The sequence below is a fragment of the Diplotaxodon limnothrissa genome, linkage group LG5 (assembly GCF_057381915.1).
Source record: "Diplotaxodon limnothrissa isolate DT_005_m linkage group LG5, D_limnothrissa_male_GT1.1, whole genome shotgun sequence".
Classification (NCBI taxonomy): Eukaryota; Metazoa; Chordata; class Actinopteri; order Cichliformes; family Cichlidae; genus Diplotaxodon; species Diplotaxodon limnothrissa.
In genome coordinates this window covers 10,576,138-10,589,790 of record NC_140600.1, presented here as the reverse complement: position 1 = coordinate 10,589,790, position 13,653 = coordinate 10,576,138, and the positions used below count along the sequence as shown (strand labels likewise).

At 41.0% G+C, this 13,653-nt stretch overlaps 2 protein-coding genes across 2 annotated transcripts; both read left to right on the top strand.

The window, feature by feature from the left end:
- The first annotated feature begins 2,441 nt into the window (after positions 1–2,441).
- Positions 2,442–3,836, top strand: LOC146631600 (uncharacterized). The gene has a single exon (XM_085353013.1). The coding sequence runs from the start codon at positions 2,442–2,444 to the stop codon at positions 3,834–3,836; it is 1,395 nt and encodes a 464-aa protein (XP_085209139.1).
- A 4,219-nt stretch (positions 3,837–8,055) lies between these two features.
- On the top strand, positions 8,056–9,450 carry LOC146631599 (uncharacterized). Its single transcript, XM_085353012.1, has one exon. It carries the CDS (start codon positions 8,056–8,058, stop codon positions 9,448–9,450), a length of 1,395 nt encoding a protein of 464 aa, XP_085209138.1.
- The last annotated feature ends 4,203 nt before the right edge of the window (positions 9,451–13,653 follow it).

Genomic DNA, 13,653 nt, shown 5'->3' with positions numbered 1-13,653 from the left:
TTACTGTTGGTGTTACATGAGGGTAAAGAAGGGCTTTAAGCACCTGGGTAAAAACTGGACCCATGATGAAACACTACAACAAGTACAACATATTCTTCAGTTTTAATATGTGACCATACTGTGCAGACTGCTGATGAGTTACACGGTTACATTTCATTAATCATTGTTAAACTAAAGTGGTAAGCAGTTACTTTATCCTTTCACTTAAAATTTCCAGGAAAAACACTACCTTGGCTACTTTTGTGCTTACATTTGATCTATGCTGGGTCACTACTTTTGCACTATAATGCTGCTGCTGACACCTTGGTTCACACTGACAATTAGAAAAAAGCTGATAGGAAAAGAAGGATGGAAAATGCCTGGAATTTAGTTACACTTGCAAATACTGCTTCCTCCAAACTGCAAGCATCAATAAAATGTTACAGTATTGTTTTCTATATCTGTGCATATATCCTTATTGGTAGTTTTCTCGAAATAGAAGCTCTTCATTTAAAAAAAAAAAAAAAACTCTGATAACATTGCTGAAGCTAGCGCCCACCCCTACTGCACGTACTGCAAATATAAAACTGATATATACTTACATCATGAAGCAGTTGATGTCTGGTTTCCGACAAATACAGTAAAGAGGTGCGTTCTCCCCCTCCATACCAGTGTTCTCAGGCACTGGTACATGGTCAGTGTCAGACACTTCACTGTCCTACAACATACCACATAGGACCACATTAGAAATGACATGTATGTAGACATGCTAATTATACCTGGCTAAATGGATGCAGTAACAAAATGTTACTAACTACTCTAGTTATTAGTTTCCAGATGTGTGCAGTTGCTCCAGTCTTACTGACAGTATACTGTTTCAAACACCAGTGCCAACATTTTATTTTTTAAATCTTAGTATGATTCTGCACCAAGACTTGTGGCCTGTTGCTCGGTAACTTATTGTCTGACTACATTAACTACAGTTCATAAACATCATTCATTTTCTCCTACTTATTTTATTCAGGTTGTATTTCAGCTGTCATAGGGCAAAAGTACACCCTGGACAGGTCGCCAGTCTGTTGGAGGGTTATTAGAGAGACTCATAGACAACCACTCACACCAACAGCCAACTAACCTAACCCCGCGCATGTCTTTGGAGTTCAACACCAGTCTGGCCGAATCACAGATAAGCAGGGTGTCTGTGCTGCAGAGCACAGCTGTGTCAGAGACTCTCGACATCAATGTAGCGTTAAGGATGCGGAGCGATGGGTGCACTAACACAATGTAAATATTAAAGTTCTCGCCATTGTCAATATGCTGTTGTGCTCTTGTTCGTATTATTGCAACCATATCTCGAGTCTAGCTTACCCTAAAAGTTTGGAGAGAATTGGTCTGTTAAGAAACGCAATCGATTGTTTGGGACTGCTCTAGCCATCACGTCGCATAAACAACTCTACTTCCGGTGGGAAAACTAATTAAGGGTAAAGTCGCACTAATAACACCTACCACTCACGTTCATAAGCATACACTATGATCACTTCCACGCAGTAACGTTGTAATAAATATAATCCCCGGTAAAGTCAATTAGCGAACACTACTGGCATGTAATGCCAATGGCGACCATTTCACAAACTGTAGAAAATGCTCAAAATGTTGTCGGCACCAAAAGTGAAGGGCTGACAGTTGTGTTTATATACGAACCGTAAGCGCTAATGTTGGTTAGCATCAGCTAAAGCGAGGAAGTTTGACACTTGCAGAGGCAGTGAACGCAGAGAGAGCTTAAAAACGCATTGTGTTTTTGTTTTTTTTTTTGCATTAAGACGTTGCACACAAAATTACAGCTATAACGGTGACTTAGCTGCTCGTTGGATAAACCCATGGACCTTAGAAAAGATCAACACTACTCGGATGTAAGCACCCGTGTATAACACAATAGGCAAAATTACGCTTGCTAACCTTTCCACATCACAGGCTTCACATTAAATAAACATTTTTTCAAATACTCACCATGATCTGAGACCGTTTAAATATTTTGTTACTCTGAAAATATGGCAGTATGAAGCTAAACCTTTAGCTTGACGGCTAAAGCAATGCTAAGATTTACACGGAAACGATCAGCGGACATCGTTAAAGTACTATTGGTCTACATTCTTCTTCTATGGTAGCAGCCTGGGCAGAGTAACAGCCAACTTTAAACTGCGCCATCTGTTGGCACCAATTACAGTAGAAAACATGATTGCGACAACACGTTTTTTGGGGAAAATAACAGAGATTGAAACTTTACTGATAATTTGTCCAAGTTGAAAAATGCCCTCCTCCAAAAATATCACGTGACAACCTCATTGCCTTACAGAATTATGACGTCACACACGTAGAATCTTACCACCATTCTTTCCTTTGATCCAAAAACCTATAAATAGGGGTGAAGAGCAACGACTTTTAGTCCGTTTCTCGCAGCCTTGATGTGTGCAGCATTGAACCGTTCGCCAGAAAAGCCTTTTGAAATATTTGGATCCTTTGCAATTGTAACTGTATCCCGACCCAACATGTCTCAAAAAAATCCAAAGGGACAAGAAGTTGACCCATACGCTCTTCCTTGGGATGAGCCACTAGACTCTTCCCTTTCCTCTCTTCCCTGGTGTGACCAAGTGGAACTAGAGGAAAAGCGTTTGGAAGAACTGGAGGATGAAGCGCTCAGAAACGCAGAGAAGATTAAGTTCTTGATGGAGGAAAATGAGCAAAAGAGCGCTCAACTAAAAAAGTTGTCATTCCAGCTTCAAGAAAAGGAAGCTATTATTGAGGGGAAACAACAGGATCTCCATGACATGGACAAAAAGAACCAGGAGCTCCAAGGAAAACTTGATGAAGCCCTGCAACAAAATAAAAAACTTGTCCAAGAGAAGAAACAAGACGGCATGAAGAAGAGAGGGCTGCACAGCAATCTCAGAGACATGGAGCTAATGTACAGTGTAGACAAAAAAAGGCTTGATCGCACAGAGCAAGCAAATGAGAAGCTCCTCCAAGAGAAAAGGCAACAGGAGTTAAAAGAAAAAGAAATGCATTCCAAGCTTCAGAGCATCAAGCAACACAACGAAAGCTTGCAAGGAAAGCTTGATCAAGCTCTGCGGCAAAATAGAAAACTCCTCCAGGAGAAGATGAAAGACAGCACGAAGAAGAGAGGGCTGCACTCCAATCTCCGAGACATGGAGCTAATGTACAACGTTGACAAAAAAAGGCTTGATCGCACAGAGCAAGCAAATGAGAAGCTTCTCCAAGAGAAAAGGGAACAAGAAATCAAACAAAAAGAAATGGATTCCAATCTGCAGAGCATCAAGCAACAAAATGAAAGCTTGCAAGGAAAGCTTGATGAAGCTCTGCGACAAAATAAAGAAATCCTTCAAGAGAAAGAGCAGCTGGACAGAAAGCAGGGAGACATGGAGTGCCAACTCCAGCTCATGGAGGGAAACAACAGGATGCTGCAGGTAAAGTTCGAAGAGACACTGCACAAATATCAAGACCTGCTTCAAGAGAGAGAACAGCTGGTCAGTAAGCAGAGAGAAGAAAAACTTCTTCTCCAGGAGTTTGAGAAACAGGAGGCAACATCTAAAGTGCTGAAAGAAAGGTTGGAAGAAAAACAAGCTGAAATAGAAGAAGTGGAGAAAAAATGCAACAAGCTGCAGAAGCAAAACACAGAAACAATCGAGGAGCTGAAAATCCTCATCCTCGAGAAAAAGGTGCTCGTGGAAGAGCAGCTGAAGAAAAAGAAAAAACGCTTCTGCTTCTTCTGGAGGAGGAACACTCCTTCTTTCAGTACTGCCAATGTCGCCTCTTCCTCTCCCACCTCTGTTCCAGCTTAATCCCCCCCCCCCCCCCCCCTTAACTACTAACACCTCTCCCATCTCCCTCCCGTTTTTTCACAGTCACCCCCCAACCAGTCCCGACAGTTGACTGCCCCCTCTAGAGCCTGGTTCTGTCATAGGTTTCTTCCTTTAAAGGGAGTTTTTCCTATCCACTGTCGCCTAGTGCTTGCTCAGAGGGGATTGTTGGGGTTTTCTCTCCTCTCTCCCTTTACTTTCCATCCCACCCACCCACCCCCACCTTTTCTTTTTTCTTAATAATTGAACAATAAAAACAATTGGTCACTAATTAAATGTGTCAAATCAATGTCTTTATTCAAGAATACAAGAAATGGGTAATAGCTGCATGTGTGTTTGTTTGTGTGCATAATATGCATACTTTACGTGTTGGATCCAAATCCCACAAGGAATTAAATAAAACAAGAAGACAAACAAAAACAAATATTTCTCTCCCTTCCCAGGTCAGGAATCAGGATGAGGAAGAAATGAGGTCAGATCAGTGCAGGTTTTTGCACTACTGACATAAAGTTTCTGCTGATTAAAAAAAGTATGTCGATATTTCTGAAATACATTTGCAAACAAATAACTTTGACAACTTGTGTTTTTTCATAAAAGAAAAAAGAAAAATCAGAGAGCAGAGCTGGTAAAACAGCTTAGCTCCGCAGGTTACAGGAGATCAGATGCCAAATACTTTTCATGACAGTCTTCGTTATTGCATAAATCTCCCCTTTTATCATTGATCAGTAAATCACTGCATATACATTCATCTAACCGTTATAATTTCATGAGTAAAGACTCTCAGATGACTGAATGGCGGTTTTAGTAAATGTTGAACTTTATTGTGATTTCTATTTTTAGAATCAATTGCACACATTTTGATTTCGTTTTGCAAGCTGCTGATTTCACACAGATCCACTGCCCAAACGTGCCTTTGAGTTTTTCATCATTTAACAAGAATAGGCTCAGGCAATCATTGTGGAATTAGGCTTTGGGAAGGTCTGGGGACAGGTATGATGGTGGTGGTTTTAAAGCACTGTGGCACAACAGCTTGACTCAGGGAGATGTTAAAGATGCCCGCTAGGACATCAGTCAGCTGGTCAGCACGGGCTCCGAGCACGCGTCCAGGTATATTGTCTGGTCCAGCAGCTTTGTGTGGGTTGACTTTAGTGAGAGTCCTTCTCACACTGGCCGTGGACAGGGACAGCACTTGGTTGTCTGGCAAGGGGGTGGCCCTCTATAGTCCGTCTTGCGTCCCATTTAAACAAGTGCGTGTTCACACTGCCCCTGGATGTCCTGGCCTCTGAGGTTAAGGTGTACGGCTCCTGGTTGTCAACTGACCAATTTATCATGGCAAAGCCTGTGGTGGACAAAAGATAAGAGGCTGATTATAAAAATGATCCATGCACGCCTTATGACCTACAGCATGTACAGTTAACACAGCTAAATGGCTGTGAAATTGTAAAATTACTTTTGAAATAAAGCTATTCAAAGTCAATTAACTGTGACTATAATAATAGCAATGTTAGCCAGCAAACAAAACGTTAGCACTAATTAAAATAAGCTGCTAGGTGATGTTACTGTTTCAAGTTCTCTCATTGTTTGACATGTAGGGCAGATATTTTGGTGACACTGAGATCAGCCAGACACTAAACAGCAGTGTAATATCAACGCTAGATTAGATGTTTTCTAATCCGATAAAATGACATTATTCCTGTTTATAGAAGATGTTTGTCGTCTGTTTGTTTGACTGACAGGAACAGGAAATAGTGGTTGGAAATTACTGTTGGTGTTACATGAGGGTAAAGAAGGGCTTTAAGCACCTGGGTAAAAACTGGACCCATGATGAAACACTACAACAAGTACAACATATTCTTCAGTTTTAATATGTGACCATACTGTGCAGACTGCTGATGAGTTACACGGTTACATTTCATTAATCATTGTTAAACTAAAGTGGTAAGCAGTTACTTTATCCTTTCACTTAAAATTTCCAGGAAAAACACTACCTTGGCTACTTTTGTGCTTACATTTGATCTATGCTGGGTCACTACTTTTGCACTATAATGCTGCTGCTGACACCTTGGTTCACACTGACAATTAGAAAAAAGCTGATAGGAAAAGAAGGATGGAAAATGCCTGGAATTTAGTTACACTTGCAAATACTGCTTCCTCCAAACTGCAAGCATCAATAAAATGTTACAGTATTGTTTTCTATATCTGTGCATATATCCTTATTGGTAGTTTTCTCGAAATAGAAGCTCTTCATTTAAAAAAAAAAAAAAAACTCTGATAACATTGCTGAAGCTAGCGCCCACCCCTACTGCACGTACTGCAAATATAAAACTGATATATACTTACATCATGAAGCAGTTGATGTCTGGTTTCCGACAAATACAGTAAAGAGGTGCGTTCTCCCCCTCCATACCAGTGTTCTCAGGCACTGGTACATGGTCAGTGTCAGACACTTCACTGTCCTACAACATACCACATAGGACCACATTAGAAATGACATGTATGTAGACATGCTAATTATACCTGGCTAAATGGATGCAGTAACAAAATGTTACTAACTACTCTAGTTATTAGTTTCCAGATGTGTGCAGTTGCTCCAGTCTTACTGACAGTATACTGTTTCAAACACCAGTGCCAACATTTTATTTTTTAAATCTTAGTATGATTCTGCACCAAGACTTGTGGCCTGTTGCTCGGTAACTTATTGTCTGACTACATTAACTACAGTTCATAAACATCATTCATTTTCTCCTACTTATTTTATTCAGGTTGTATTTCAGCTGTCATAGGGCAAAAGTACACCCTGGACAGGTCGCCAGTCTGTTGGAGGGTTATTAGAGAGACTCATAGACAACCACTCACACCAACAGCCAACTAACCTAACCCCGCGCATGTCTTTGGAGTTCAACACCAGTCTGGCCGAATCACAGATAAGCAGGGTGTCTGTGCTGCAGAGCACAGCTGTGTCAGAGACTCTCGACATCAATGTAGCGTTAAGGATGCGGAGCGATGGGTGCACTAACACAATGTAAATATTAAAGTTCTCGCCATTGTCAATATGCTGTTGTGCTCTTGTTCGTATTATTGCAACCATATCTCGAGTCTAGCTTACCCTAAAAGTTTGGAGAGAATTGGTCTGTTAAGAAACGCAATCGATTGTTTGGGACTGCTCTAGCCATCACGTCGCATAAACAACTCTACTTCCGGTGGGAAAACTAATTAAGGGTAAAGTCGCACTAATAACACCTACCACTCACGTTCATAAGCATACACTATGATCACTTCCACGCAGTAACGTTGTAATAAATATAATCCCCGGTAAAGTCAATTAGCGAACACTACTGGCATGTAATGCCAATGGCGACCATTTCACAAACTGTAGAAAATGCTCAAAATGTTGTCGGCACCAAAAGTGAAGGGCTGACAGTTGTGTTTATATACGAACCGTAAGCGCTAATGTTGGTTAGCATCAGCTAAAGCGAGGAAGTTTGACACTTGCAGAGGCAGTGAACGCAGAGAGAGCTTAAAAACGCATTGTGTTTTTGTTTTTTTTTTTGCATTAAGACGTTGCACACAAAATTACAGCTATAACGGTGACTTAGCTGCTCGTTGGATAAACCCATGGACCTTAGAAAAGATCAACACTACTCGGATGTAAGCACCCGTGTATAACACAATAGGCAAAATTACGCTTGCTAACCTTTCCACATCACAGGCTTCACATTAAATAAACATTTTTTTCAAATACTCACCATGATCTGAGACCGTTTAAATATTTTGTTACTCTGAAAATATGGCAGTATGAAGCTAAACCTTTAGCTTGACGGCTAAAGCAATGCTAAGATTTACACGGAAACGATCAGCGGACATCGTTAAAGTACTATTGGTCTACATTCTTCTTCTATGGTAGCAGCCTGGGCAGAGTAACAGCCAACTTTAAACTGCGCCATCTGTTGGCACCAATTACAGTAGAAAACATGATTGCGACAACACGTTTTTTGGGGAAAATAACAGAGATTGAAACTTTACTGATAATTTGTCCAAGTTGAAAAATGCCCTCCTCCAAAAATATCACGTGACAACCTCATTGCCTTACAGAATTATGACGTCACACACGTAGAATCTTACCACCATTCTTTCCTTTGATCCAAAAACCTATAAATAGGGGTGAAGAGCAACGACTTTTAGTCCGTTTCTCGCAGCCTTGATGTGTGCAGCATTGAACCGTTCGCCAGAAAAGCCTTTTGAAATATTTGGATCCTTTGCAATTGTAACTGTATCCCGACCCAACATGTCTCAAAAAAATCCAAAGGGACAAGAAGTTGACCCATACGCTCTTCCTTGGGATGAGCCACTAGACTCTTCCCTTTCCTCTCTTCCCTGGTGTGACCAAGTGGAACTAGAGGAAAAGCGTTTGGAAGAACTGGAGGATGAAGCGCTCAGAAACGCAGAGAAGATTAAGTTCTTGATGGAGGAAAATGAGCAAAAGAGCGCTCAACTAAAAAAGTTGTCATTCCAGCTTCAAGAAAAGGAAGCTATTATTGAGGGGAAACAACAGGATCTCCATGACATGGACAAAAAGAACCAGGAGCTCCAAGGAAAACTTGATGAAGCCCTGCAACAAAATAAAAAACTTGTCCAAGAGAAGAAACAAGACGGCATGAAGAAGAGAGGGCTGCACAGCAATCTCAGAGACATGGAGCTAATGTACAGTGTAGACAAAAAAAGGCTTGATCGCACAGAGCAAGCAAATGAGAAGCTCCTCCAAGAGAAAAGGCAACAGGAGTTAAAAGAAAAAGAAATGCATTCCAAGCTTCAGAGCATCAAGCAACACAACGAAAGCTTGCAAGGAAAGCTTGATCAAGCTCTGCGGCAAAATAGAAAACTCCTCCAGGAGAAGATGAAAGACAGCACGAAGAAGAGAGGGCTGCACTCCAATCTCCGAGACATGGAGCTAATGTACAACGTTGACAAAAAAAGGCTTGATCGCACAGAGCAAGCAAATGAGAAGCTTCTCCAAGAGAAAAGGGAACAAGAAATCAAACAAAAAGAAATGGATTCCAATCTGCAGAGCATCAAGCAACAAAATGAAAGCTTGCAAGGAAAGCTTGATGAAGCTCTGCGACAAAATAAAGAAATCCTTCAAGAGAAAGAGCAGCTGGACAGAAAGCAGGGAGACATGGAGTGCCAACTCCAGCTCATGGAGGGAAACAACAGGATGCTGCAGGTAAAGTTCGAAGAGACACTGCACAAATATCAAGACCTGCTTCAAGAGAGAGAACAGCTGGTCAGTAAGCAGAGAGAAGAAAAACTTCTTCTCCAGGAGTTTGAGAAACAGGAGGCAACATCTAAAGTGCTGAAAGAAAGGTTGGAAGAAAAACAAGCTGAAATAGAAGAAGTGGAGAAAAAATGCAACAAGCTGCAGAAGCAAAACACAGAAACAATCGAGGAGCTGAAAATCCTCATCCTCGAGAAAAAGGTGCTCGTGGAAGAGCAGCTGAAGAAAAAGAAAAAACGCTTCTGCTTCTTCTGGAGGAGGAACACTCCTTCTTTCAGTACTGCCAATGTCGCCTCTTCCTCTCCCACCTCTGTTCCAGCTTAATCCCCCCCTTAACTACTAACACCTCTCCCATCTCCCTCCCGTTTTTTCACAGTCACCCCCCAACCAGTCCCGACAGTTGACTGCCCCCTCTAGAGCCTGGTTCTGTCATAGGTTTCTTCCTTTAAAGGGAGTTTTTCCTATCCACTGTCGCCTAGTGCTTGCTCAGAGGGGATTGTTGGGGTTTTCTCTCCTCTCTCCCTTTACTTTCCATCCCACCCACCCACCCCCACCTTTTCTTTTTTCTTAATAATTGAACAATAAAAACAACTGGTCACTAATTAAATGTGTCAAATCAATGTCTTTATTCAAGAATACAAGAAATGGGTAATAGCTGCATGTGTGTTTGTTTGTGTGCATAATATGCATACTTTACGTGTTGGATCCAAATCCCACAAGGAATTAAATAAAACAAGAAGACAAACAAAAACAAATATTTCTCTCCCTTCCCAGGTCAGGAATCAGGATGAGGAAGAAATGAGGTCAGATCAGTGCAGGTTTTTGCACTACTGACATAAAGTTTCTGCTGATTAAAAAAAGTATGTCGATATTTCTGAAATACATTTGCAAACAAATAACTTTGACAACTTGTGTTTTTTCATAAAAGAAAAAAGAAAAATCAGAGAGCAGAGCTGGTAAAACAGCTTAGCTCCGCAGGTTACAGGAGATCAGATGCCAAATACTTTTCATGACAGTCTTCGTTATTGCATAAATCTCCCCTTTTATCATTGATCAGTAAATCACTGCATATACATTCATCTAACCGTTATAATTTCATGAGTAAAGACTCTCAGATGACTGAATGGCGGTTTTAGTAAATGTTGAACTTTATTGTGATTTCTATTTTTAGAATCAATTGCACACATTTTGATTTCGTTTTGCAAGCTGCTGATTTCACACAGATCCACTGCCCAAACGTGCCTTTGAGTTTTTCATCATTTAACAAGAATAGGCTCAGGCAATCATTGTGGAATTAGGCTTTGGGAAGGTCTGGGGACAGGTATGATGGTGGTGGTTTTAAAGCACTGTGGCACAACAGCTTGACTCAGGGAGATGTTAAAGATGCCCGCTAGGACATCAGTCAGCTGGTCAGCACGGGCTCCGAGCACGCGTCCAGGTATATTGTCTGGTCCAGCAGCTTTGTGTGGGTTGACTTTAGTGAGAGTCCTTCTCACACTGGCCGTGGACAGGGACAGCACTTGGTTGTCTGGCAAGCGGGTGGCCCTCTATAGTCCGTCTTGCGTCCCATTTAAGCAAGTGCGTGTTCACACTGCCCCTGGATGTCCTGGCCTCTGAGGTTAAGGTGTACGGCTCCTGGTTGTCAACTGACCAATTTATCATGGCAAAGCCTGTGGTGGACAAAAGATAAGAGGCTGATTATAAAAATGATCCATGCACGCCTTATGACCTACAGCATGTACAGTTAACACAGCTAAATGGCTGTGAAATTGTAAAATTACTTTTGAAATAAAGCTATTCAAAGTCAATTAACTGTGACTATAATAATAGCAATGTTAGCCAGCAAACAAAACGTTAGCACTAATTAAAATAAGCTGCTAGGTGATGTTACTGTTTCAAGTTCTCTCATTGTTTGACATGTAGGGCAGATATTTTGGTGACACTGAGATCAGCCAGACACTAAACAGCAGTGTAATATCAACGCTAGATTAGATGTTTTCTAATCCGATAAAATGACATTATTCCTGTTTATAGAAGATGTTTGTCGTCTGTTTGTTTGACTGACAGGAACAGGAAATAGTGGTTGGAAATTACTGTTGGTGTTACATGAGGGTAAAGAAGGGCTTTAAGCACCTGGGTAAAAACTGGACCCATGATGAAACACTACAACAAGTACAACATATTCTTCAGTTTTAATATGTGACCATACTGTGCAGACTGCTGATGAGTTACACGGTTACATTTCATTAATCATTGTTAAACTAAAGTGGTAAGCAGTTACTTTATCCTTTCACTTAAAATTTCCAGGAAAAACACTACCTTGGCTACTTTTGTGCTTACATTTGATCTATGCTGGGTCACTACTTTTGCACTATAATGCTGCTGCTGACACCTTGGTTCACACTGACAATTAGAAAAAAGCTGATAGGAAAAGAAGGATGGAAAATGCCTGGAATTTAGTTACACTTGCAAATACTGCTGCCTCCAAACTGCAAGCATCAATAAAATGTTACAGTATTGTTTTCTATATCTGTGCATATATCCTTATTGGTAGTTTTCTCGAAATAGAAGCTCTTCATTTAAAAAAAAAAACCTCTGATAACATTGCTGAAGCTAGCGCCCACCCCTACTGCGCATACTGCAAATATAAAACTGATATATACTTACATCATGGAGCAGTTGATGTCTGGTTTCCGACAAATACAGTAAAGAGGTGCGTTCTCCCCCTCCATACCAGTGTTCTCAGGCACTGGTACATGGTCAGTGTCAGACACTTCACTGTCCTACAACATACCACATAGGACCACATTAGAAATGACATGTATGTAGACATGCTAATTATACCTGGCTAAATGGATGCAGTAACAAAATGTTACTAACTACTCTAGTTATTAGTTTCCAGATGTGTGCAGTTGCTCCAGTCTTACTGACAGTATACTGTTTCAAACACCAGTGCCAACATTTTATTTTTTAAATCTTAGTATGATTCTGCACCAAGACTTGTGGCCTGTTGCTCGGTAACTTATTGTCTGACTACATTAACTACAGTTCATAAACATCATTCATTTTCTCCTACTTATTTTATTCAGGTTGTATTTCAGCTGTCATAGGGCAAAAGTACACCCTGGACAGGTCGCCAGTCTGTTGGAGGGTTATTAGAGAGACTCATAGACAACCACTCACACCAACAGCCAACTAACCTAACCCCGCGCATGTCTTTGGAGTTCAACACCAGTCTGGCCGAATCACAGATAAGCAGGGTGTCTGTGCTGCAGAGCACAGCTGTGTCAGAGACTCTCGACATCAATGTAGCGTTAAGGATGCGGAGCGATGGGTGCACTAACACAATGTAAATATTAAAGTTCTCGCCATTGTCAATATGCTGTTGTGCTCTTGTTCGTATTATTGCAACCATATCTCGAGTCTAGCTTACCCTAAAAGTTTGGAGAGAATTGGTCTGTTAAGAAACGCAATCGATTGTTTGGGACTGCTCTAGCCATCACGTCGCATAAACAACTCTACTTCCGGTGGGAAAACTAATTAAGGGTAAAGTCGCACTAATAACACCTACCACTCACGTTCATAAGCATACACTATGATCACTTCCACGCAGTAACGTTGTAATAAATATAATCCCCGGTAAAGTCAATTAGCGAACACTACTGGCATGTAATGCCAATGGCGACCATTTCACAAACTGTAGAAAATGCTCAAAATGTTGTCGGCACCAAAAGTGAAGGGCTGACAGTTGTGTTTATATACGAACCGTAAGCGCTAATGTTGGTTAGCATCAGCTAAAGCGAGGAAGTTTGACACTTGCAGAGGCAGTGAACGCAGAGAGAGCTTAAAAACGCATTGTGTTTTTGTTTTTTTTTTTGCATTAAGACGTTGCACACAAAATTACAGCTATAACGGTGACTTAGCTGCTCGTTGGATAAACCCATGGACCTTAGAAAAGATCAACACTACTCGGATGTAAGCACCCGTGTATAACACAATAGGCAAAATTACGCTTGCTAACCTTTCCACATCACAGGCTTCACATTAAATAAACATTTTTTCAAATACTCACCATGATCTGAGACCGTTTAAATATTTTGTTACTCTGAAAATATGGCAGTATGAAGCTAAACCTTTAGCTTGACGGCTAAAGCAATGCTAAGATTTACACGGAAACGATCAGCGGACATCGTTAAAGTACTATTGGTCTACATTCTTCTTCTATGGTAGCAGCCTGGGCAGAGTAACAGCCAACTTTAAACTGCGCCATCTGTTGGCACCAATTACAGTAGAAAACATGATTGCGACAACACGTTTTTTGGGGAAAATAACAGAGATTGAAACTTTACTGATAATTTGTCCAAGTTGAAAAATGCCCTCCTCCAAAAATATCACGTGACAACCTCATTGCCTTACAGAATTATGACGTCACACACGTAGAATCTTACCACCATTCTTTCCTTTGATCCAAAAACCTATAAATAGGGGTGAAGAGCAACGACTTTTAGTCCGTTTCTCGCAGCCTTG